Genomic DNA, 24,795 nt, shown 5'->3' with positions numbered 1-24,795 from the left:
TTAGTAACCACATATGGCTGTTTATTCGATACACGGCTCTGTACAAAATATTTACACATAATTCTTTACAGAATAAGTAAACCACCTGAAGGTAATTGGATAATGCTTTATTCTCAATGGCAGGGGAGAATCCTGGTGTCAGTGAAGTTATAAAACAAACATTCTCCTTCCGAGGCCACAACTTAAGCAAATGCCGCTTGCTTCCCAGGATCTGAAAAGCTGTGGCTTGGGACCCTGGTCACATGCACCTCCTTTCCTCAACCCCATCAATTCCTTCAGTATTTACAAACAGGCTTGAGTGCTTGTGGAAGGAGGGGCAGCTGCTGCTGCCCACTGAAAGGATGACAAGAGGGCCAACTTGCTGTGGGAGAACACGGGGAGTATCTGCCGCATCATCACCTCTGGAAGAATTTCCTTTGCCCTGATGAATACACCGCTTTCTAAATTAATCCATCTACATCACACTCACCCCAAGGTGGGGCTCCTGCCATGGAGAATGATCCATCACTTTGAGCTTTTTTTGGTTTTAAAGTGCTTAGTGGCCAGGCGTGGTGGCTCACACCTGTAATCCCAGCACTGTGGGAGGATGAGGCGGGCAGATCACCTGAGGTCAGGAGTTTGAGACCAGCCTGGCCAACATGGCAAACCCCATCTCTACTAAAAAAAAAAAATAGAAAAAAAAAAAAAAAGAAAAATTAGCTGGGCGTGGTGGCAGATGCCTGTAATCCCAGCTACTCAAGAAGCTGAGGCAGAGAGAACTGTTTGAACCCGAGAGGCAAAGGTTGCAGTGAGCTGAGATTGCACCACCGCACTCCAGCCTGGGCGACAGAGTGAGACTCCATCTCAGAGAAAAAATAAAAATAAAACAAATAAAAATAAAGTGCTTAGTGTAACTCAGCGTAGACACGACTCTGGCTCACCAGCTGCCTGGCATGTGGGACACCCTCCACCCTGCACACAACAGGCATGCAAAGACGACGGGGAGTCTGGATATGGTGGGGTGGAGTGCTTCTGGCATGTTCATTTTAAGAAAATGCCTGCCAAGAGAGAACAATGCCCAGGAAAGACCAGGAAAATACAAGTACATGGCTGCTTTATACCATAAATCCCCCTTCTTTAAAGCAGCAAAAGGCACTTTTTTTTTTTTTTCAGGCCAGAGTTAATATAAAACAAACCTGGCTTTGCTTACAGGGAAGTTGTCCGAGAAGGAATGAGTGATGCTTCTTGTTCCCTAAGGCCTGGAGAGTCTTGGAGAAGCTTGGGCAGGGGGGCTGGCTGTTCCAGGCTCCTGCCAAGCTCTGTCCCTTTCTGGGTGCCAGCAAGTTTCCAATGACATTTCCAACCAGGTGGGAGAGACCAGCAGTTGAAGAGACAAATCAGACCCAAAAAATGACACCAAGGTAGTGAGTAGGTGCCTGTTTGAGAGCAGAAGGACGATTTGAGGAAAACAAGACAAAAAGCTGTCAGAAAGTGGCACTTTGAAAGTGGAAAGTTGTTTGCAAATAGCAACTCTGGCTAAAGCGAAATGTTAAACAACCAAGTAGAAAGTAAAATTCAGGATCTTAGAGGCTCATCCTTCTGATAACTATTTTTTCTCGTGAAGAAACTATTCTTACTTTAAAAGTGAGGGTAATTTACGTAGTGGGTGTATATATTCTAAAAATAGTAGTACTTTTAATAAGCAGTTAAAGTAAGCTGTGTGGCTTGTAGAAGAAAACAGGGAGGAAAAAAAAGGCAGGCAAAACTAGTCCAGGTCTAGGCCCTAAAAATGAGCATCCCTTCCCACTTCACTGGAAGTGCCCATGCAGTTTCTAGGCTGAAAATAGGTAGGATTTAACTAGTAACCTAGTTCCCATCTGTCTCTGACTTCTGACCAGCTGATGGAGCTGCTCACACCAATCACGCTCCCAGATGAGTCCTTTGCCCTCTTGCTCTCAATCCCAAGCCTGACTCCTTCAGCAGCACTGGCCGCCTTCTGTGTCCATCGGATGCATCTGATGCAGGCAGAGCAGGAGCAGTGAAGACGGCATCCCATGCTCCCGCTCACTTTCTACGGGGTGACTAGGAGGTTCCCAGTAACCAGGGCAGCCCAGGCCCAGCAGGTTGCAAAGGCAGCCAGAGGCTTCAGAAACCCACTTCCTCCAGCACTAGGGGAGGTGGCAGAGAGCCCATCCAAAAGCCCACTGGGAGGGGATAAGATTCTGTGCCAGGCCCCCAGGTGCCCTCTGTCAGGCAGGCTCTGCTACTGGCCTCTGAAGTAAAGGCAAACACGAACAGGAAGGGCAGGGTGGCAGGAATAGAAAACTCTGGACAGAAACCCTTTTAATAAAGGAAATTCCACCCCTCCCAATCCTTCCATGGAAGGGTGAGACCTTAATGCGATGTAGGAGGAAGGTCTTCTCTGGCTTTCAGGGAAACAGCTGCAGCTGAAACTTAGGGGCCCACTCCAGGGCGCTTTTCACCACAGCCAGTGCGGCCGCTCCAAGTGCCACTGTCAGCCCCATCACTGCCAGTTTCACAAAGCGGTTGGTCCTTGGTTTGGTCAGGACATCTTTTGTTCGATCCTCAGGCCGCAGAAGTCCCCGAAACCGCTGCCGCAGCACCATATCAGGCCTCTGCTGGGCTGATGCCAACTCAAAGTCTTTGAAGGTAGAGGCTGCCGTCCTGCACGGGAAACAGATAGAAAGAAGGATGTGGTATGAAAGGAGGAAAGAAAGTGGTACGAGGAGGAAAGAAAAACTACACCACACTGGCTGAGGGCAGAGCCTGTCAGTGCTGGGAAAGCTCTTCTTGATAAAGACCCATGCGTCTATAGTGGGGGGTTCCACTGGCCTAAGCTCAGATCTCTGGAAACATGGCCCAGCGCTGTCCCACCAGACACAAACCTTCCCTCAATTTTGCTTGTTCACAGCCACTCCCACTCAACCAGTGTCCCAGCCTCGTTCACCTCTCAGCTTGCTGCTGGGCGGCGGCCTCCCGAGCAAGTTCAGATGGAGGAAACTGAACAAAAAGGTCTCCTGCTCTGCTGATCAGTGTCTCGTAGGGCAGGTCCTGAGGGATCTGGGACAACAGGTGGTGGACCGAGGCCATGTCACAGTCACAGTCCAGGACTTCCTGCTCGCGATACAACACAATCTGCAGGGAGGTAGTAAGGCCTTGTGGTCAGAGAACAGACACACGGGGCCTGGGCCACTTGCACTCCATTCTCCTTAGAGATGAATTTAAACTGGTGACAGACAGGACTCAGCCCAAATGTTCAGCAAACTTTTGTATCCATCAAGGAAGTAATAACATACATACTCTCAGTGCTGTTTCTACTGCCTGGCCCTTCCTGCAAACTTCCACCCCATCACGTGAAAGCCTGACCAGTTACAATCTAAGTCCTTCCAGGCACATTGGGCTGCTCAGGTGTACCTTTAAGTCTTGAAAGAAATGAAGGAGATTCTTTTAGGAGAAAGGAGGAGAATTATTGGGAGATTCCTGGAGCTCCAGCATAGAAGAAATCCAAAATGTCCATAAATCCGCAGATGCTCAAGGGACCAGTGGCCAGTGAAGGACTTTCCTGAGCTCCCACCTCCACCGCATCACTCAGGCCCTTCTACTAACTGGAGCCCCTACTCTCTACCACAAGCCATCTCCCCTGTGTATGATGACACCAGATCTCTTCTTTTCTTAAATCTGGAGTCGGCAGCTTGTACTACTGTTTCCCTAATTGTGTTCATCAGCTGAACATGTATTCCAGGCAATGTCAATAGGAACCTGACAATTCACAATGCACATTAGCATTTTAAAAGTTCAGAAGAGTCATGTAGCAAAAAAAATCTGATTTTGTTTGCCCAGCATTTCCCAACTTACTATTTTTTGTGTGTGACATCCTCATTAATATTGCACAGAACGGTGTCCAGGGACACCAGCCTGGAAAGCGCTGTCTTTTGCATCTTTCCATAATCCCCAGGTTTCCCTTCAGGGAAAATGACCACAGTGGGATGGGTGACAGTGAACCTAGTTGCTGGCTCATGGCCTGTACCTACCACAGCTGCAAAGTAAATGGGCATCAGTGGGTGGCAGGCCAGGAAGAAGTCATATAACCGCACGACGTGCCTGAAGTCAGACAGGACATGGCCAAACCAGGTGATGAGCCAACTGAGGGCAAAGATGGTCCCCACCTCAGCACTAGAAACAAAGGAAAGCCAGGTGTCAGGTCCTGTGGGCCTTCCCTTCCCTGTCTCTGGGCTTTCTTTGTCCTCAGTGCTGGTGAGAAGGAAGCATTTAGGAATAGGATTTCTGGAAAATTCAGCTACCTAGGAATTCAGCATCTTGTCCTCACAAAATATTTAATACGAAGTCTTTAAGGTGTACCACAACACTAACACCACCAACAGGGTCCTGGCTGCTTTATCTCACTGAGTACTCTCCAAATGTCCAACAAAGGAACAAGAAGCAGTTCTTTTCAGAGAACTACACCATGATTCTCCTTCTGTGTAAGACTTCTCCTTTTGAGGGGCACAGGTACACATTCCCAGGCCTAAAAACATGACTGCATTAATTTTTCAATTAACATGAAATAACTGAAATATCTTAAAATGTATCTTAAAAATTTTTTTTTAAAAAAAGGCCAGGCACGGTGGCTCACGCCTGTAATCCCAGCACTTTGGGAGGCTGAGGTGGGTGGATCATGAGGTCAGGAGTTCAAGACCAGCCTGGCCAACATAGTGAAACCTTGTCTCTACTAAAAATACAAAAATGAGACGGGCATAGTGGCGGGCACCTGTAATCCCAGCTACTCGGGAGGCTGAGGCAGGAGGATCACTTAAACCTGGGAGGCGGAGGTTGCAGTGAGCTGAGATCATGCCACTGCACTCCAGCCCGGGCGACAGTGTGAGACTATGTCTCAAAAAAAAAAGAAAAAGAGGCATTGGCCAAGAACACATTTCCAACTAAACAGAGAAGAAACACAACATCATATGAGAGTTGCAAAAAAAATACTTCTTCTCTTTGATAGCTACTTGGGAAATATAACAACCTACTGTTGGTCTTCTCCTTCTCGCCTCTGAATCCCACAGGACTTCGTGCTTCTCCTGTAGCAATAACCTCAACCTCTCCCTTGGCATACACACCTCATCCACCTCTCCCCACTAGATGTAAACTCAAGGAAGGGGCTATGTCCCCCAAAGAGCACAGTCCTCAAAAAGTGCTCCAAGAACTGAATTATCCAGATTGCTGGTGACTGGAAAGAACAACTCAGCAGAATGTAACAAATGCACTTAAGATGATGAGGAAACTGCGCTGGATTTGTGAGGAGTGTTTCAGGTGTGGGGGGGTGTGGGCATGTGTAAAACGTAGACACATATGTACCTCTGCATGAAGTCATGGAGCTCTGGATTCACCTGGTCAATGATGGGCATCAGGTAGTTCAATATATGCTTGGTGTTGTCCATTGTTGGATCCATAAAATCCCTGGAGGGAGACAATTTAATGAGCCTGGGCACCAAATACTTAGATCAGGGATGGGGGTAGCATGGGCTCAAACTCCTAAAAAAGCTGACCAGAAAACAGGCCAATGAGTTATCCCCAGGAGGGCTGAGGAGTGAAGCCCACCCTCTCATGTTCCTCTACAGTGGTACCTGAGGTGGTGGGTAGATAATTTTTCTACCAGGGATGTTGCCAGCCTCTCGCCTACCACCAGCAGAAACGTGACCACAATGTCATGGTAGCCCTGGTAGTAGTGCAGCTGAGGGTTGCGCTCCAAGATGAGGAGGATGATGTCAATCAGTTCTTCCTGGAGCCCTTCTCTCTGTTCTTCTGGCATCCCTGGGGACAGGAACAGACAGGAGATGCCTTTCAACCTATCAAGAGTCTAGTAACAAGGAGGTCAGGAAGAAGGCTAGCAGTCAATTTTCAAAGAAGAAAAGAAAATGAATTACAATACTGCTGGGGATGGAAGCCGCAGATGACCTCTGCCTCCCGATGTGACGCACTGACAGAGCTCAGCATCACGTCTACAGGATTTCTATCAATGAATGGCGCACAGAACTAAATCTCATGACAAAGAAATACCCAATATACCCAAAGTAAGAGAGATTTAACAAAAATAACTGGCCTCTCATACAATACAAAGGAATTGTTCCAGATTAAAAGCGGCTAAAGAGATACGATGATGGTATGAAAATGCATAAATCTATATTTCCTTTTCCAGGGAAGCACATTACTAGAATAAATGGTAAAATGTAAATCTGGATTAATTATTTTTCATTGTTGTTACTGATTTTGCTCAGTGTACTATGATTACTTAGGAGCTTTATATTTAGGAAATATATCCTGAAATATTTAGGGGTTAAAAAGATGTCATGTTTGTAACTTATTCTTTTTTTTTTTTTTAAAGATGGGGTTTCACCATGATGGCCAGGCTGATCTTGAACTCCTGACCTCAGGTGATCCACCCACCTCGGCCTCCCAAAGTGCTAGGATTACAGGTGTGAGCCACCGCGCCCGGCCTGTAACTTATTCTTAAATAGTTCAGAGAAAAAGTTTATGTGTAAAGTAAAGGAAGCAGAGAAAGGAGTTAAAAAAGCAAATGTAGTAAAATGTTAAAACAAAAGGAAATCTGGGTAAAGGGTATCTGGGGAGTTCTTTGTCCTATTTTTACAACTTTTCAGTAAGTATGAAATTATATAAAAATTAAAAAAAATTAAAGTTGCACGTTCCCTTTTAAACCAAAGCAATTACAGGAAAGATGGATCCTCTGGATCCAAAGCTGAAAATAGGAAGCCTGTCCCGGGAGTTCTTTCAGAGTACAGAAGTAGTCCTGCCAGCAGTCAAAATGCCAAGCCTTGGCCTCACGAGCCACGTTAGAAGAATGACACACGCACAGCTTCCCTACACCATTAGCTTTTAGTTAAAAACGGATATTCAGACAGAGAGAAAGCAGCTAAGTAAGGGTCCAAACTAAATTGGACAAAGGATTGCAGGTAAGAGCAAAGCTCACCTCCCCTTCTCAAAAAAAGCATACTCTAAAAGATACATAAGGAAAGGAAGCAAACCAAGGACTGCTGATTGGTGAAGCAGTGAAAGGAGGGAGAGTAAAAATTAAACCCTACGTCAATTTTTAGCAAAAGAGCAGTGAGCCAGGCCCAGAAGATCATGAATGAAAAAAGAATATGAAGCCACATGGTAAGTTCAGCCTACAGAGAGAATCCAGACTTTACATAAATGGAAGAGGAATAAAGGGTTCAGAGGGAAAACAGGTTACCTAGGAAATAATGGGGGTGGGGCACAGTGGTTCATACTTGTAATCCAAGTACTTCGGCAGGCTGAGGTGGGCAGATCACCTGAGGTCAGGAGTTCGAGACCAGCCTGGCGAACATGGTGAAACCCTGTCTCTGCTAAAAATACAAAAGCAAACTGGCTGGGTGTGGTGGCGGGCACCTATAATCCCAGCTACTTGGAAGGCTGAGGCAGAACTGCTTGATCCCAGGAGGTGGAGGCTGCAGTGAGCTGAGACAGTGCCATTGTACTCCATCCTGGTCAATAAGAGGAAAACTCTGTCTACAAAAAAAAAGAGAGAGAGGCATCTGTCCTTTGTGACCCCATCTGAAACAGCAGGCTAGGAAAAGGGGATGGACCCTGGGCACGTGCTTTTATCAAAACCACGCTGGCAGGCTACTGCTACCTGGGGATCACAAGAGCCTACCCAGGGAGCAAGAATGCCAGCAGGAAAGCAGCCCCTTCAACAACAAAAGCCAGGCCAGAGCATGGTGCAGAAGAGGGAGGCAGGGAGCTCAGAGGTTCCTGTTCCCTTTAGCAATTCTACTCTCTTCATGACCTAAAGGTGGAGCTGCCAGAGGAAGAAAAATAGGTCATCCATGTGAGGTCTGTTGCCCAGTTTCCTTCACTGTGAAAATTGAGACAATGGTCCTTTTTCTTTCTTCCTGAAATGAAGAGGAATATACTCTTTATTTTATATCTTTTGCTGCTGAACAAATTAAGGAATGTACTCTTACACATACAGGGAATGCCTCTCTTCCCTCTAAGGAATCTTACATATGTATGTGCAAGGTATCACTATTTTTAAACTTAATTATTAATCATTCTTGTTAGTGCTCATTCCACACCAATCTTCTCTTTATCGCCAGACTGATGGCTCTAACAATCCTTATTAACTCCTTTTTGTGGCTTCAAGGAAAAACAAAAACCTCTTCTCTCATTCACCACCTCTAGGCCAGAAGAAATTTTTGGTTCACTTTCACAGTGGGGGTCTGCAAATGACCAGTCAACAAAAGGATGATTCAGCAAACAGAGTTCTGAAGGTCCCTGAGGAGGCAGGGTCGAGCATATTAGGACACGTGGTATGACCTGGGACAGATACAGTCTTTCCAAACGTGGCAGGACTGGGAGAGTTTCTCACCAGGAGGGAACCGCCGCAATGACCGCCGGACGTCCAATAACACTTGTTGGTAGTCCTTGCTCATCTGCCGTAGGTTCTTCCCTATTGAAGGAAAAGGAACGTGTTATTGCAGGAACACCTGAGAAGCCAGACAAGAAGCAAAACATTCTGGGATGACATGAAAGGTCTAGAGGACACATGTCAGCTTTCTCCTGAAGAGGATATGACTCAAGATACAACATTTGGCAGGGAATCCCTAGTTTAGTTCCAAACATCATGTTTTATACAAGTCACAATGACCCTAAGAAAAGGGAGCACAGACTTCCCAGGAGGCAATACTGTGGGGTGGGAAGGAGAGCAAAGACATAAGGAGGCCTCATGCAGAAGGCCACTGTGCATCATGGGGAACTGCTCTGAATTTCAATGTCCACAGTTACAAAATAAGGATATTCCCTTCCAAGGATCAAATAAAATCATGAATGTGGGCCGGGCGCAGTGGCTCACGCCTGTAATCCCAGCACTTTGGGAGGCCGAGGCGGGCAGATCATGAGGTCAGGAGTTTGAGACCAGTCTGGCCAACATGGTAAAACGCCGTCTCTACTAAAAATACAAAAAATTAGCCAGGTGTGGTGGTATATGCCTGTAATCCCAGCTACTCAGGAGGCTGAGGCAGGAGAATCACGTGAACCCAGGAGGGAGAGGTTGGAGTGAGCTGAGATGGCGCCATTGCACTCTAGCCCAGGCAAGAGTGCAAGACTCCGCCTCAAAAAAAAAAAAAAAAAAAAAATCATAAATGTGAGAACAATAGACCACTGAAAAAAATCCTAACAATTATAAAGTTGTGAGAGCACTAAGCTGTTTAGAAAGGTATACTGAGACTCACACAAAGAACCACCTAACATCTTTTGACCCAGCAATTCTAAAACTAAGATGCTGCAAAGAGGAGACAGTCCTGTGTTCAGCTGCTAAGTCCAATACAATGTGACAGTAAGGAGGCAGTCTCTAGCTATTATATATAGAACAAGTGTATATTTCCCTCAACCAAACCAAGTGCTATATAATAAGCATACATTTCCCTTGCAACCCCAAATCAAAAGCTAGTAAAGCTGGGCAACACTTCCTCACACGCAGGCTTCATGGTATAGCAAGATGAGGGAAGTCTGGAACTTGATAGAAGAACATCATCTCAGGATTCAGGGTGTGAATATGGCACTGCCTTAGCCTTCCAACATAAAGCTGACTGCTCTGAGTCAGCTAATTTCAAGGATAATAACAAGTGGCAATTCGACACCTACTGGGTGGCATCATGACACTGTGAACTTTTTGGTGGCAGAGGTCCTGTTTTAATCATCTCCAGTACCTGGCACACAATCACAGCACAACTAATATTTGGCAACTGAATGAGAGAATCCTTAGCACTTGGCATTTTGCCATGATGGCAGGAAAGCAACAAGGTGATTGCCTTGAGTGAATGACCAGCAGAGTGGATTCACCGTTCTACAGGACCTTCTTTACTATTTTGAACTGCATTCCAAAGAATTCCTTTTACCACATGGGCCTTGCACATTAGTTACGTAACCACTTTTCACAGCATTACGGAATTTTAGAATTCCAAAGATCTCAGTATTTCCCAATAAAAAGAGGGTATTTTCTTTTCTTTCTTTCTTTTTTTTTTTTTTTCTGAGACAGAGTCTTGCTGTCACCCAGGCTGGAGTACATTGGTGCAATCTGGGCTCACTGCAATCTGTCTCCATGGTTCTAGCAATTCTCCTGCCTCAGCCCCCCTAGTAGCTGGAATTACAGGCATGCGCCACCATGCCCAGCTAATTTTTATATTTTCAGTAGAGATGAGATTTCACCATGTTGGCCAAGCTGGTCTCAAACTCCTGACCTCAAGTAATTCACCTGCCTCAGCCTCCCAAAATGATGGGATTACAAGTGTGAGCCACTGTGCCCAGCCAAAAGAGAGCATTTTTGTGTTTGTTTGATTTTACTTTACTTTTAGAGATGGGATCTTGTCATGTTGCCCAGGCTGGCCTCAAACTCCTGGGCTCAAGTAATCCCCCCTCAGCCTCCTAAGCAGTGAAGACTACGGCCGTGAACCACCATGCCTGGCTAATTCTTAAATTTTTTGTAGAGACAGGCTTTCTCTATGTTGCCCATGCTGGCTGCAAACTTCCAGTCTCAAGTGATCCTCCTGCCTCAGCCTCCGAAAGTGCTGGAATTACAGGTGTGAGCCACCTTGCCCAGCTACAAAATACGCATTTTTAAAAAATACTTTCCAAGCAAGTATGTTAGAACAAAGAATATGCATTTTTAATAAACTCACTTGCCTAGCCTAGCCTATATTTTAATCCCAATAAAGAACTTGGCTGGGCATGGTAGCTCACGCCTGTAATCCCAGCACTTTGGGAGGCCAAGGTGGGAGGACCATTTGAGGTCAGGAATTCGAGACCAGCCTGGTCAATAGGCAAAACCCCATCTCTACTAAAAATACAAAATTAGTGGGGCATAGTAGCACAGATCTGTAATCCCAGCTACTAGGGAGGCTGAGGCAGGAGAACTGCTTGAACCCAGGGAGCAGAGGTTGCAGTGAGCTGAGATTGCGCCACTGCACTCCAGCCTGGGCGAGAGAGTGAGATTCTGTCTCATAAATAAATAAATAATAAATTAAAAAAGAACCATCCCACTTTTGAATAAAATTCTACTTATTGGATTGGCTTTATTTTCAGAGTGGGCCCAAGCATTTCCCAAAACACCCTAGATTTACTCATATACCCTTGGTTTGAAAGGAGCATAAAAATTAAAGATGTGGAATTATTTTCTCTCTGTCTCCTAGACAAGCTCCCCTCATAGCCTCCCCGACTCCCCTTACCTGATATAGGAGGTGGGTCATTGGCATTGACATTGAGGAGCTTGGGCCACACTTTTCGTCTGATCTCGTCAGTCAGGAGTCCTCCTTCACTAATAGCCATGCGTCTAAGGGCAGCCACATCAGTGGGATCACTGTTCAGAGCCTGGTGTATCTCTGCCACTTTCCTTTTTCTTTTGGCATTAAAGTCTGAAAATAAGGATGGGGAAGCATTAGGCGCACATTCAGCACGTGCATGTTTTCTGCCTAGGAATCAATCTCCTTTTAGTTTGAGGCACAGGTAAGTGTCTCCTCTTAGACAACTCTAAGACTGCCTGCCGGCATAAAGTCTCATAGCCAGATATACTATTCATTTCAGGCCCAGTCTACTGAGCCTCATGGGGGAAGCTTGGACAGCTCATCATGAAGTAGATTTTAAATTGCCAATTTTATAAAAGACGGTTGCTTTTTATAGGTCTGAACCAAAAATCACAGGCATAGACCAAAAATAATTATTTGCTGTTACTGTTTTTAAGACACAGTGTCTCCCTAAGTTGCCCAGGCTGGACTCAAACTCCTAGGCAAAATCGATCCTCCCACCTCAGCCTCCCAAATAGCTGTGACTTACAGGTGCACACCAACACGCCTGGCCCAGAAATAATTGTATGTACCCTTTTTTGTGTCATTTTGGAGACAGAGTCTCTGTCTGTAGCCTAGGCTGGAGTGCAGAGGTGCAGTCTTGGCTCACTGAAACCTCTGCCTCCTAGGTCCTGGTTTAAGCAATTCTCCTGCCTCAGCCTCCCGAGTAGCTGGGCTTACAGGCACATGCCACCATGCCCAGCTAATTTTTGTATTTTTAGTAGAGACAGGGTTTCACCATGTTGATCATGCTGGTCTTGAACTCCTGACCTCATGATCCACCTGCCTCGGCCTCCCAAAGTGCTGGGATTACAGGCGTGAGCCACTGCACCTGGACTAAATGTACATTAAAAAAAAAAAAAAGATAAGTGAGGCTGGGCACAGTAGCTCGCACCTGTAATCCCAGCACTTTGGGAGGCTGAGAAGGGTGGATCACCTGAGGTCAGGAGTTTGAGACCAGCCTGGCCAACATGGTGAAAACAAGTCTCTACTAAAAATAAAAAATTAGCCGGTGTGGTGGTTCACGCCTATAATTCCAATGTTTTGGGAGGCCAAGGCAGGTGGATCACCTGAGGTCAGGAGTTTGAGACCAACCTGACCAAATAGGGTGAAATTCCGTCTCTACTAAAAATACAAAAATTAGCCAGGTGTGGTGGCGAGTGCCTGTAGTCCCAGCTACTTGGGAGGCTGAGGCAAAAGAATTTCTTGAAGCTGGGAGGCGGAGGTTGCAGTGAGCCAAGACTGTACCACTGCACTCCAGCCTGGGAGACAGAGCAACACTCTGTCTCAAAATAAAATAAAATTAAATTAAATTAAAATTAAGCCAGGCGTGGTGCTGGGTGCCTGTAATCCCAACTACTCAGGAGGCTGAGGCAGGAAAATCACTTGAACCAGGGAGGCGGAGGTTTCAGTGAGCCAAGATCGCACCACTGAACTCCAGCCTGGGCGACAGAGAAGACTCCATTTCAAAAAAAACAAACAAAAAAAATAAGTGAAAAAAGATGTGTTAAAAACCAGACAAATCTTGGTTCACATCCTGTCTCTGCCACTTATCTGATCCAGAATCTTGGGCAGATGACTTCCCTACTCTGGGCCTCTGGATTGATGCCGTCTTTTCAGTATAGTTACCATGGCACACAGTAGATACTTACTAAATATTAGTTCCCCTCTTCGCTGAGAAACAGCACGTATTTTACAAATCAACCTACAGATATTTAATTAGCATATAATATGCAAAGCACTAAGGAGATATACTGTGTAAGTAACAAGCAAGGAATTACAATTATAATAAATGCTCAGTAAATTCAGCATATCTAGCAGTTAGTGTCAATGTTTTCATAAAAGAATGTCTGTTCATTAATACCCAAACTTCAGCCGGGCGCGGTGGCTCACGCCTGTAATCCCAGCACTTTGGGAGGCTGAGGCGGGTGGATCACGAGGTCAAGAGATCGAGACCATCCTGGTCAACATGGTGAAACTCCGTCTCTACTAAAAATACAAAAAATTAGCTGGGCATGATGGCGTGCGCCTGTAATCCCAGCTACTCAGGAGGCTGAGGCAGGAGAATTGCCTGAACCCAGGAGGCGGAGGTTGCAGTGAGCCGAGATCGTGCCATTGCACTCCAGCCTGGGTAACAAGAGCGAAACTCCGTCTCAAAAAAAAAAAAAATACCCAAACTTCACAGAGCATATACATCTCTTACTGTAACAATTTTTTTCCCGTTGTTTAGATAGGAAAAATGCATGTCACCAAAACTTGATACTACACTGAAAATAAAACCACATGAAAAGGTCTCCTGTTACACGATACTACAAGTGGCCAAAACATTAGAATCACACAGAGATATTTTCTTTCTTTTTTTTGAGATGGAGTCTCACTCTGTCGCCCAGGATGGAGTGTAGTGGTATGATCTCAGCTCACTGTAACCTCCCCTACCCAGGTTCAAGTGGTTTTCCTGCCGCAGCCTCCTGAGTAGCTGGGATTACAGGCATGCACCACCACGTTCCGCGAACTTTTTGTATTTTTATTCATTTATTTTTTTTTTTAGTAGAGACGGGGGTTTCGCCTTGTTGCCCAGGCTGGTCTTGAACTCCTGACCTCAAGTGATCCACCTGCCTCGGCCTCCCAAACTGCTGCAATTACAGGCATGAGCCACCGTGCCTGGCCAACACAGAGATTTTCAAAAGCAGACTGTCAAAGGGTACTTAGGTTTCCAGTGTGGCTGGTGGGGTGAGAGGCTGTGATACTGCATACAAAGGAATTGTTTCTTAAAAACCATAGTAAGTAATGTTTTAAGCATCTTACATCCTTGTGTGATAGTCTGTTATTCACAGGCATTTTGCCATGTTTAAACTGCTTTTTAGAGCTGGTCCCGTGTGGTGCTGTTTACAACTCATTGATCACAATCAGTTAGATTTATTTCTTCCTTTTCCACCCCCACTGCTTCACTTGACTAGCCTTCAAATGAATAAATAAATAACTTTTTTAGAAAATTGGCTAGGAATTTGTGGTTAGTAGCTATCATATAATTTTTCTATGTGAAATAATAAGAGTATTGCTTTTTGGCCTTTTGGCTAAGATCAAGGGAGATAAAGGAGTAATAGGCTCTGAGAGTTTTCATGTAGAATGTGTACTTTAAGGCTTGGCTTGCTGAAGTTAAGTGAATGATGCCTGTATTTCGGTTCTTTCTGACTACCGGTACAATTGAGAAAGTAAGTCAAAACACAAGAAACGTTACACAAGACAACACCAAATGTCACAGACAGTAGATTATAACTGTCAAAAAAGGTGCGTGCAAACAATAATGGCCAAGAGCTCAAAGAGACTGTAATGGGTCAGGGCCAAGCTAACCTGAGAAGTGTACCTTAAAAAGGAAGAGAAGCAAAACTCTCTTGGCATGCTTAACTGTGATGCTTAACGGACATCCTTGCAGTGAAAGATGACCCTTTTAAAATAAATTCTCAGCTGGGCATGGTGGCTCATGCCTGTAATCCCAACATTTTGGGAGGCTAAGGCAGGCAGATCACCTAAGGTCAGGAGTCTGAGACCAGCCTGGCCAACATGGTGAAACTCTATTTCTACTAAAAATACAAAAAACTAGCTGGTCATGGTAGCGGGTGCCTATAATCCCAGCTACTCAGGAGGCTGAGGCAGGAGAATCACTTGAACCCAGGAGGTGGAGGTTACAGTGAGCCAAGATCGTGCCACTGCACTCCAGCCTGGGCAACAGGGAAAGACTCTGTCTCAAATAAATAAATAAATTATCGGCCTTAGACCCACTTATCTTTGGTCTCTCAAGTTAAACCCAAAGCAGCACCCATCATCTCTGCCTTTTCTTCATTTTTGCCTCCCATTGCTTCCAGGATACCTTCTTCATTTTCCTGCCGAGACCATTCATTCCGCTGGAGTGGAAAAGTCCAATGCCTTGATACGAGAGTCTTGCTTAGTCACCCAGGACGGAATGTAGCGGCACAATCATGGCTCACTACAGCCTCAACCCTATATATATACATATACACACACAGACACACAGACACACACAGGTCAGGAGTTTGAGACCAGCCTGACCAACAGGGTGAAACCCATCTCTACTAAAAATACAAAAATTAGCTGGACCTCAGTGGCTCATGTCTGTAATCCCAGATAATCAGGAGGCTGGGCAGGAGAATTTTTGAACCTGGGAGGTGGAGGTTACAGTGAACTGAAATCGTGCCACTGATTTCCAGCCTGGAGCAGTGGCTCATGCCTGTAATCCCAGCACTTTGGGAGGCCGAGGTGGGGTGGATCACTGAGGTCAGGAGATTGAGACCAGCCTGATCAACATAGTGAAACCCCATCTCTATTAAAAATATAAAAATAAGCTGGGCATAGTGGCAGGCGCCTGCAATCCCAGCTACTTGGGAGGCTGAGGCAGGAGAATCACTTGAACCTGGGAGGTGGATACAGCAGTGAGCCGAGATCACGCCACTGCACTCCAGCTTGGGTGATAGAGTAAGACTCTGTCTCAAAAAAAAAAGTATACGAGTTGCCTTGTTACAATAAAGCTAAATGTGTATACACACAAAGGGAAGAGAGGACATACAGGGGCTGGGATGAAAGGTATAGAAGAAAGGCCAGGAGATATGGCCCTTCCCTTTGACAGTAAATAGACTCAATTGAAAAACATTTACGAAGTATACTAGGTGCAAGGCACCAGAGTTCATATGAAATGGAAGATATCACCAGAAGGTAGGGTAGACTATAGAAAGGACTAACATCAGAAGCTACATTAGGTTTTAGAAGGGACACTAAGCTGCTTCCTCAGCAATGTTCTAGTCTGAGACCACAGGCAGTCTACAAACTGTTTCCATGACAAAGGTATAGATTACCTTTTTTTGCTTTTTTTTTTTTTTTGAGACAGAGTCTTGCTCTGTTGCCCAGGCTGGAATTCAGTGGAGCAATCTTGGCTCACTGCAACCTCTGCCTCCCGGGTTCAAACGATTCTCGGACCTGAGCCTCCCAGGCAGCCAGGATTACAGGCACACGCCACCATCACGGCTGGCTAATTTTTTGTATTTTTATTAGAGGCAGGGTTTCACCATGCCAGGCTGGTCTCAAACTCCTGACCTCAAGTGATCTCCCTGCCTCAGCCTCCCAAAATGCTGGGATTATAGGCATGAGCCATTACGTCCGGCCCATTATTAATATAAATGAAAGTTGGTATTGGTAAGTCACAGATGAGCTACCTATGAGACCTCAAACATAAAAACCACATAAACAGAGGCACCAACTGGTTTGGAGTCATGTGTAATCGGAGGTGTAGACAGAAAAATAATACAAGTGACTTTTCACCTTGGTAAACCTACACTCCTAGCTTAACTGTTGTTTCCTGGTGACCTAGCAGGGTGACATTTGTTCTCATTTGTCTGAGATCTTCCTGGGTTATACCTAGAGTTCTGGCATAATTGTTCATAGCAAACCCTTTCTGCTCCCTGTACTCTCAAATATGTCCCAGTTTGGATGCCAAATTAAATGGTTACCCTACCTAGAAATCATTAAAAATAAAACCCTTTCTGGGCGCAGTGGCTCAAGCCTGTAATCCCAGCATTTTGGGAGGCCGAGGTGAGCGAATTATCTGAGGTCAGGAGATCAAGACCAGCCTGACCAACATGGTAAAAGCCTGTCTCTACTAAAAATATAAAAATTAGCCCGGCATGGTGGTGCACGCTTGTAGTTAGCTACTCAGGAGACTGAGGCAGGAGAAACACTTTGAACCCAGGAAGCGGAGGTTAGAGTGTGCCAAGATCGAGCCACTGTACTCCAGCCTGGACGATACAGCAAGACTCCATCTCAAAAAATAAATAAATAAATAATAAAATAAAATAGGCCGGGCATGGTGGCTCGTGCCTGTAATCCCAGCGCTTTGGGAGGCCGATGCAGGCAGATCACCTGAGGTCAGGAGTTTGAGACCAGCCTGACCAATGCGGTGAAACCCCGTCTCTACTAAAAATACAAAATTATCCAGGTGTGGTGGCTGACACCTGTAATCTCAGCAACTTGGGAGGCTGAGGCAGGAGAATCGCTTGAATCTGTGAGGCAGAGACTGCAGTGAGACGAGATCGTGCCATTGCACTCCAGCCTGGGCAACATGAGTGAAACTCTCTCAAAAAAATAAAAAATAAAATAAAAAAAAAAACACTGCCAGGCATGGTTTTTAGTTGAGACGTGGCTCACGCCTATAATCCCAGCACTTTAGGAAGCCAAGGCGGGCAGATTGCTTGAGCCCAGGATTTCCAGACCAACCAGCCTGGGCAACATGGTGAAACATTGTCTCTAAAAAAAATACAAAAGCTAGCCAGGCGTGACAGTGTGCACCTGTAATCCCAGCTGCTTAAGAGGCAGAGGCAGGTTGTAGTGTGCCATGATTGTACCACTGCACTCCAGCCTGGGTGACAAAGTAAGACTCTGTCTCAAAAACAAACAACAAAAATCTCCAATTCCTTCTGTCAGCATAGCATCTAACTAGTCAATTGTTCATGAGATGTGTCAAGCTCTGGATTCAGGTGTGTCCTTCCAACCATTCATTCATCCATTCATCCACCTGCCCATTTGTCCAGCCGTTTATTCATCAGTCTGTCACTTAATGAGTGTCTACTTGTACTAAGCACTGTACTGGGGATAAAAAGATGAATTACTCCCTCCTAGAGCTCACAGTAGGGACACAAGCAATTATTATGTAAAATAGAATCTGAAGGATTATGAAAATGCAGAGGAAAGAATGACCACTGCTAAAGCAGTCAGGAAAGGCTTCACCAAAAATCAATTCTGTTCCCTCTTTTTAATGTTTATTTATTGTTTAAGACAGGGCCTCACTTTGTTGCCCAGGCTGGAGTACAGTGGCACAATCATAGCTCACTGCAACTTCAACCTCAAGGGTTCAAGCGATCCTCCCACCTCAGCCTCCTGTGTCACCATGCCTAATTGGTTTTTTTTTTTTTTTTTTGAGACAGAGTCTCACTCTTGCCCAGGCTGGAGTGCAATGGCGTGCTCTCGGCTCACCGCAACCTCCGCCTCCCGGGTTCAAGCAGTTCTCCTACCTCAGCCTCCCAAGTAGCTGGGATTACAGGTGTGCACCACCACGCCCAGCTAATTTTCGTATTTTTAAGTAGAGACCGGGTTTCACCATGTTGGTCAGGCTGGTGACCTCGTGATCTGCTCGTCTCAGCCTCTCAAAGTGCTGGGATTACAGGCGTGAGCCACAGTGCCCAGTTCATGTCTAATTTTTTTAAAAAAATTTGTAGAGAGGGAGTCTCACTATGTTGCCCAGACTGATCTCGAACTCCTGGGCTCAAGCAATCCTCCTGCCTCAGACTCCCAAAGTGCTAGGATTATAGATGTGAGTCACCACAATGGGCTCTGGTACCTTCTTAAAGAAAACTTTGCCACAGGGAAGAGTGTGTTAAGGGGAAAGTACTCCAGGCAGAAGAAAGGTCTTATGTGCAAAGACCTTGTCACATGAAAGAAACATCATGTCCAGGAAATAAAAAGTTCTATGAAGCTTAAGTGCCAGGTAAAGGGAGAACAGAAGCAGACAGGACTGCAGTAAAAGAGGCTGGGCTGGATTCATCCTGCAAAGGAGTCTGGGTCTATCCTGCACTCAAGAGGAAGACAGGGAGGGATTTTACTGTGGGCCTGAAGGCCATCCTTTGGAAGACCAGGCTATATGTTTTCAAGAGGGGTCAAAAACATGCAGGAAACAGAAAAGGCTTTTTATATATATAACACAGGTTGAGGCAAAAGATGAGCAGAATTTAATTTCCAACAAAGAAAAACTTTTTTTTTAAATCTTGGAAATACCCCTGCACCCCTGCACTTACCATACATCAAGAATTGAGAGCACTTGAATGGCAATACTAAATACTGCTTGAGGGAAGCTGAGATTCAGAAATCTTGTTAACCTATTTGCTAAGAGTATGATAATTCTTCTTCAGTTTGTTTAGACATACATCCACCCCATCTCTTTCTAAATAAGCTATTTGGCAATCTAGGGGAAGGGAAACCTTGTATCTTGAGGGAAAAAAACACTATGCAGTCAACTGAATTTCCATGAGGTTTGGCAAACCATTTGCCAGAATGTTAGTTAATTCTGAACTCAAATTCTCAAATCATACCTCCCATAACTCATATTCATTTCTCTTAAGACGCCGTTCCAGGTTTTTTTTTGTTTTTTTTTTGAGACAGAGTCTTGCTCTGTCACCCAGGCTGGAGTGCAGTGACACAATCACGGCTCACTGCAGCCTCGACCTCTGGCGCTCAAATGACTCTCCTGCCTCAGCCTCTCAGGTAGCTGGGACCACAGGCAAATGCCATCTGGCCTAGATAATTTTTGTATATTTTTTTTGTAGAGAAGGAGTCTCACCAAGTCGCCCAGGCTGACCTCGAACTCCTGGGCTCTAGTGATCCACCCACCTCGGCCTCCCAAATTACTGGGATTATAGGCGTTGGGCCACCATACCAGGCCTCTGATTCCATTTTTAATCCTGCATTTCAAAATTTACTTACTATTTCAAAATTTGGGGCACTCTGTGGGAACTTAACAAATAAGTGCAGAATACAATTAGTTTAGTTATTGTTCTTCATTGGCTTGCAGTAAATGACGGTATTTTTTCCATACTGTTAAGATGATGCTCACTGCAGAACTCTCTAAATAGATCTGTAGACTCTTTGGCCTGTTTCTAAAACTACTGGTGTTTCCCCAAGTAGGATGCTGCCCCAATGTGGATTTCGGCTGCTCTTTTTTCAGGCCCCAACACCACCTTCCTCAATCCCACATCCTAGTGATTAAATGTCAGTGGCAGATGGAGAAAGCACTCCCACGTCTGCCACTCTGACAAATGCTTTATTGCACCTAAATGTATAGGCTCTCATTGTGACATAAAAAGGGAAGAGGAAACAGAAAACTCAAGTGAACTAAAGATGTATGAATTACAGAGTGAGATCAACTGCTAGACGACACAGGGAGGGAGGTTAGCAGAGTCTCCATTGAAAAATAAATTCACACATCCTGTTTATTTCAGAAAGAGAAAAATCATAGCGCTACTCTTGGAATGTTCAGGAAAAGATTAAAATAAATGTCTATTATCTATTTTATTTCAATATAAATTTTATAGATTTAGAGCAGGACACACATTTCTGGACTTGAGAATGCTATATCTGGCTTGGGATAAAAGCCCACATTTCATCTAGAGGTAGAATGTATGTCATTCTAATCTCCCTCAATCCTTTCTTCTCCAATTTCTTTACTGCTCCACTTCTAAGAGAGTGTACTATTATTCCAAAGCTGATACCTTCCAAATTCCTTTACAGTAGAGGTCTTGGCTATCATAACTGTGATGGAATGAAATGACTCTTCTACAGCTGGCTGCAAAATATAAGACTGCTATAAATAAATCCCTGATGCCTGAAAAGTAATTCATTCAACAAAGGAAGATAGGTATGACTTTGGCCTACTCTTCATTAAAATGCTTATTTTTATTCATTTATAAAGAGGGCAAAGCAGATTTTATTTGAGGGGCACCACAGCAACAGGTATAGAAACAACTGCAACAGGGTCACACAGGACCCTGTAGTCAGGGGAGATGAGACTCAACTCCGTAAAATGCTAATTTTAACAATGGGACACTTCATCTGAACTGTAGGTCTTAATGGTTTAGATAAAGATGACACAACCCGCTATAGTCTTAAACCTCTCCCTACTCCAGCTACAGAATCCAGGTAAAGATTTCTGCCTCCTCAGAGTAATAGGCATGTCCAAAATCACCTGGATTAGGGCACTTAATATACAGGGAAGGGACAATAACAATTAAAGATGACCACTAGCTATGCCTCCTCTAAAAGTTTTTTCATGTATTTTTTCATATCACCAAAACAAATACTAACTTGGACCAAGTAATTTATATAAAGGTATGTCGTGTGAGAGTACAAAATTCCACACTGATTATTTGGTTTAAGCTTGCATACCATAAAAGCTTTACAGTCTTTAAACTGAAGTTAAGCTCAAATTAAGCAATGCCAGTTTGAGACAGAATCTCACTCTGTTGCCCAGGCTGGAGTGCAGTGGCACAATCTCGGCTCACTGCAACCTCTACCTCCTGGGTTCAAGCAATTCTCCTGCCTTAGTCTCCCAATTAGCTGGGATTACAGGGATGTGCCACCATGCCCTGCTAATTTTTTGCATTTTTAGTAGAGACGGGGTTTCACCATGTTGGCCAGCCTGGTCTTGAACTCCTGACCTCTGGCGATCCATCTGCCTCGGCCTCCCAAAGTTCTGGGATTACAAGAGTGAGCCACTGCACCAGGTGGCAATGCTAGTCTTAAAACAATGGATGTGGGGAACGTTGTGTGTGGAGGAAGGGAAACAGACATCCCCTATGCCCACCTCCAACTCCTGATATTGACATTGGAAATTAACTTAAAAATTTATCCCTATAGTCCCAGCTACTTAGGAGGCTGATGCGGGAGGATCACTTAGGCTTAGGAGTTGGAGGTGGCAGTGAGCTTTGATTGTGACACTGCACTCCAGCCCAGGTGATAGAGCAAGATCCCATCTCTTAAAAAAAAAAATTATGCTTGAACTTTATGTCTGTACCAGAAGACCACAGCGGGGGAGGAAAACCTATCTCAGTCTGGGTAAAGTCCTATTAAACACAAAATAAAACAAAGTAACCTCTGTTTTTGAAGGTCTTAATTAGTAGTTTCTACAAAACAGTATCCAAATTAGCAAAGATTCTGATAACTACCTGGAACATAAAGCAGGTATCAAGAAAGAACGTTTTCCTTCCGCCACAGCTGCCACTGGAGAGCAGCAGCCATGGCTCTTCACCACCCTGTGTTCATGGGCCCAACAAGGTAACCAAGAAAGTGAGCAAGCCAGGCACAGCCGCCACCGCGGGCATCTGACCAAACGCACCAAGTTCGTGCAGGACATGATCCGGGAGGTGTGTGGCTCAGCCCCATATGAGCAGTGTGCCATGGAGTTACTGAAGGTCTCCAAGGACAAACGGGCCCTCAAGTTGATCAAGAAAAGGGTGGGGCCACACGTCTGCGCCAAGAGGAAGTCTGAGGAGCTGAGCAACACCCTGGGCGCCATGAGGAAAGCCGCTGCCAAGAAAGACTGAGCCCCCTCCCCTGCCCTCTCCCTGAAATAAAACAGACTGGCAGGAAAGAGAGAAAGATAGAAAGATAGAGAGAAAGAAAGAAGAAAAAGAAAGAAAGAAAATGTTTTACCCCTACAATGGAAAAAGACAGTCTAGTGAGTAAACCAATCTGGCCATAAACACTACAAAAGAGGGCTTCTAGCATTATTAACTTTGCCAACAATATTCTCATATGATTAAAAACAAAAAAAAACTCATCTCTAAATTTGTCCCATTCATCCAGAGAAGCAAAATCAAGGAAACTAGAGGGGGTCAAGTCTTGCAACAGACACACAGCTGTAGTGCAACAGGTCACAAGACCCATGTTGCCTAGGGCACTGACTGTCATAGCATGAGGACAAACAAGTCACACAAACACCAGCAAAGAAAGGGTTACGATGCTAAAGGGTTCAGAGCTCCACTCCCATTCAGTAACAGAACATGAGAAAAAGGGAAAAACAGAAAATGAGTCCAGACAAATAAAATACAAAATAAAATATGGATACCAAGAGCTTCATCAAAGTTTGTGGGTTGAATAATGTGTTTGGCTCTGTTATGGGCACCATCGATCAGAGGACTGGAAATGGGGAAAGTCGCCTTAGTCTTTCTCAAGGAAAGAAGATTATTTAACTTGGTTCATGGTATACATTCATAATTTTAATTGTCATGGATTTATTGAATGAAAAACATATTTGAGAACATAATGTGCAACAAAAACATGATTTCACAGAAATTGTCACGTATAAAATAGAATCGATTTTTATACAATTATTTACTTATAATTATGAGATAGGGTTTCCCTCTGTCACCCAGGCTGGAGTGCAGTGTCACAATCACAGAGTAGCCTTGAAGTCCTGGGCTCAAGCTATCCTTCCGCCTTAGTCTCCTGAGTCGCTGGAATCACAGGTGCGAGCCTCCACAATCGGCTAACATTTTTAAAAAACTTTTTTTAGAGATGGAGCCTTGCTGTTTCCCAGCCTGATCTCGAAATCCTGGCCTCAATCGATCCTCCTACCATCTCCTCCCATAGCGCCCGGCCGCTTTTACACAATTAAATAACAGTAGAATAGGTGGCAGAAGACAGAAAGTCAATTCGTGGTTGCCAGGAGTCGTGAATACTGGGGAATGGGAAGTGCCTGCTAAAGGGTAAGGGGTTTCGTTTTGGAATCACACAGCGGCCATGGCTGCACAACTTTGTGAATGTGCTAAGAATCACCGAACTGTGCACCTTAAAGGGAGAACTGTATGGTAATTAAATAAGCGGACAGCGCGTCAATCAAGCCGGCGACAGTGAATGAAGTTCGGGAGAGCTGCCTTCCAGCGGGAAGGCGGCTCCGGGAGTCTGCGGACGTGGCGGATGCCTGGGCCGGGGTGGGCCTGGCCTCGGCGCTCGGGGAGCTCCGGTCCTCTCCAGAAAGAAGAAAGCCGGGGCGCGGAGCTCCCGCCCGCTCTTCTGCCTGGGGACGCGACTCCGCCGCCAGGCTCCCTCGGGTCAGCTCGGCAGCCGCCCGAGCCCCCCAGTTCCAGGCCCTCTCCCCCTCAGACGCGTCCCGGACCCTCAGCCTCTTCCCCTCTCGCCGCCCCGGACCCCGCTGCAACCCCGGGCCCCCAGCCCGCGCCCCTCCGGCGCCGCCTCTGCCGCCAGCTGCCCCTGCCGCCAGCTGCCCCTGCCCCCCGGGCCGCCCTCGCAGGCCGCTCCCGGCGCCCCGGTTGCCTTCCGTACCTGCCTTCTCCGCGCCGCCGTCCCAGCGGCTGGAGGTGGGGCCGTCGCCCAGTTCACTCCGGAGGGCCATGCCCCGGGGGCCCGGGCCCCCACCCGAGCCCCGGCTGGTGACCGAGCCGGGAGAAGACGCGGCTCCGACCACGGGACGCAGCGCCCGCTGGGCATCGGCAGGCTGAGCTCCGTCGGACACCGGCGCGCAGGCGCGCAGCGCCCCGCTGGCCCCGCCCCGCGCTGGCACGTGACCCTGCGCTACGCTGGGCTGGCAGCTCGGGAGGCTGCGGAAAGAGCGTTGTGAGCGCTCGGAGAAGTGTTAGTTTCATCTGCGCTGTAGACTCTACAGTGTCGTGTGGCGCTCTTGAGCGAGTGGCTCAAGACCAGCTGACACTTCCTTTGCTTGTATCATCTGTAAAATAGTATTGATGATAATAAAAATACTGAACTCACAGGGTTGTTGAGAGTGTTTAGAACATTACACTCTCAATAACCCTGTAAATACTCCACAATTATGACCAATTTTTGCTTACTA

At 45.7% G+C, this 24,795-nt stretch overlaps 1 protein-coding gene across 1 annotated transcript; it reads right to left on the bottom strand.

Moving 5' to 3' along the window:
- On the bottom strand, positions 1-24,354 carry TBC1D20 (TBC1 domain family member 20). The gene is made up of 8 exons (XM_012455260.3): positions 24,270-24,354; positions 11,259-11,444; positions 8,405-8,485; positions 5,625-5,811; positions 5,356-5,457; positions 4,032-4,173; positions 2,948-3,135; positions 1-2,664 (listed from the first exon to the last, which is right to left on the bottom strand). The coding sequence occupies exons 1-8, from the start codon at positions 24,337-24,339 to the stop codon at positions 2,409-2,411; spliced, it is 1,212 nt and encodes a 403-aa protein (XP_012310683.1). The 5' UTR covers positions 24,340-24,354; the 3' UTR covers positions 1-2,408.
- Between the last annotated feature and the right edge of the window lie 441 nt (positions 24,355-24,795).

Source organism: Aotus nancymaae, unplaced genomic scaffold (assembly GCF_030222135.1).
Source record: "Aotus nancymaae isolate 86718 unplaced genomic scaffold, 86718_ANA_hifiasm-v0.15.2.pri h1tg000029l, whole genome shotgun sequence".
Classification (NCBI taxonomy): domain Eukaryota; kingdom Metazoa; phylum Chordata; class Mammalia; order Primates; family Aotidae; genus Aotus; species Aotus nancymaae.
Note: the sequence above shows the minus strand (reverse complement) of the source record. Positions and strands in the feature narration are given on the sequence as shown.

Coding starts and splice junctions, on each gene's coding strand:
- TBC1D20 (XM_012455260.3), bottom strand. CDS start 24,339: ATGGCCCTCCGGAGTGAACTGGGCGACGGCCCCACCTCCAGCCGCTGG. Junction 8,486..11,258: donor TGACCCACCTCCTATATCAG/GTAAGGGGAGTC, acceptor TTCCTTCAATAG/GGAAGAACCTACGGCAGATG. Junction 5,458..5,624: donor TTATCTACCCACCACCTCAG/GTACCACTGTAG, acceptor GTCTCCCTCCAG/GGATTTTATGGATCCAACAA.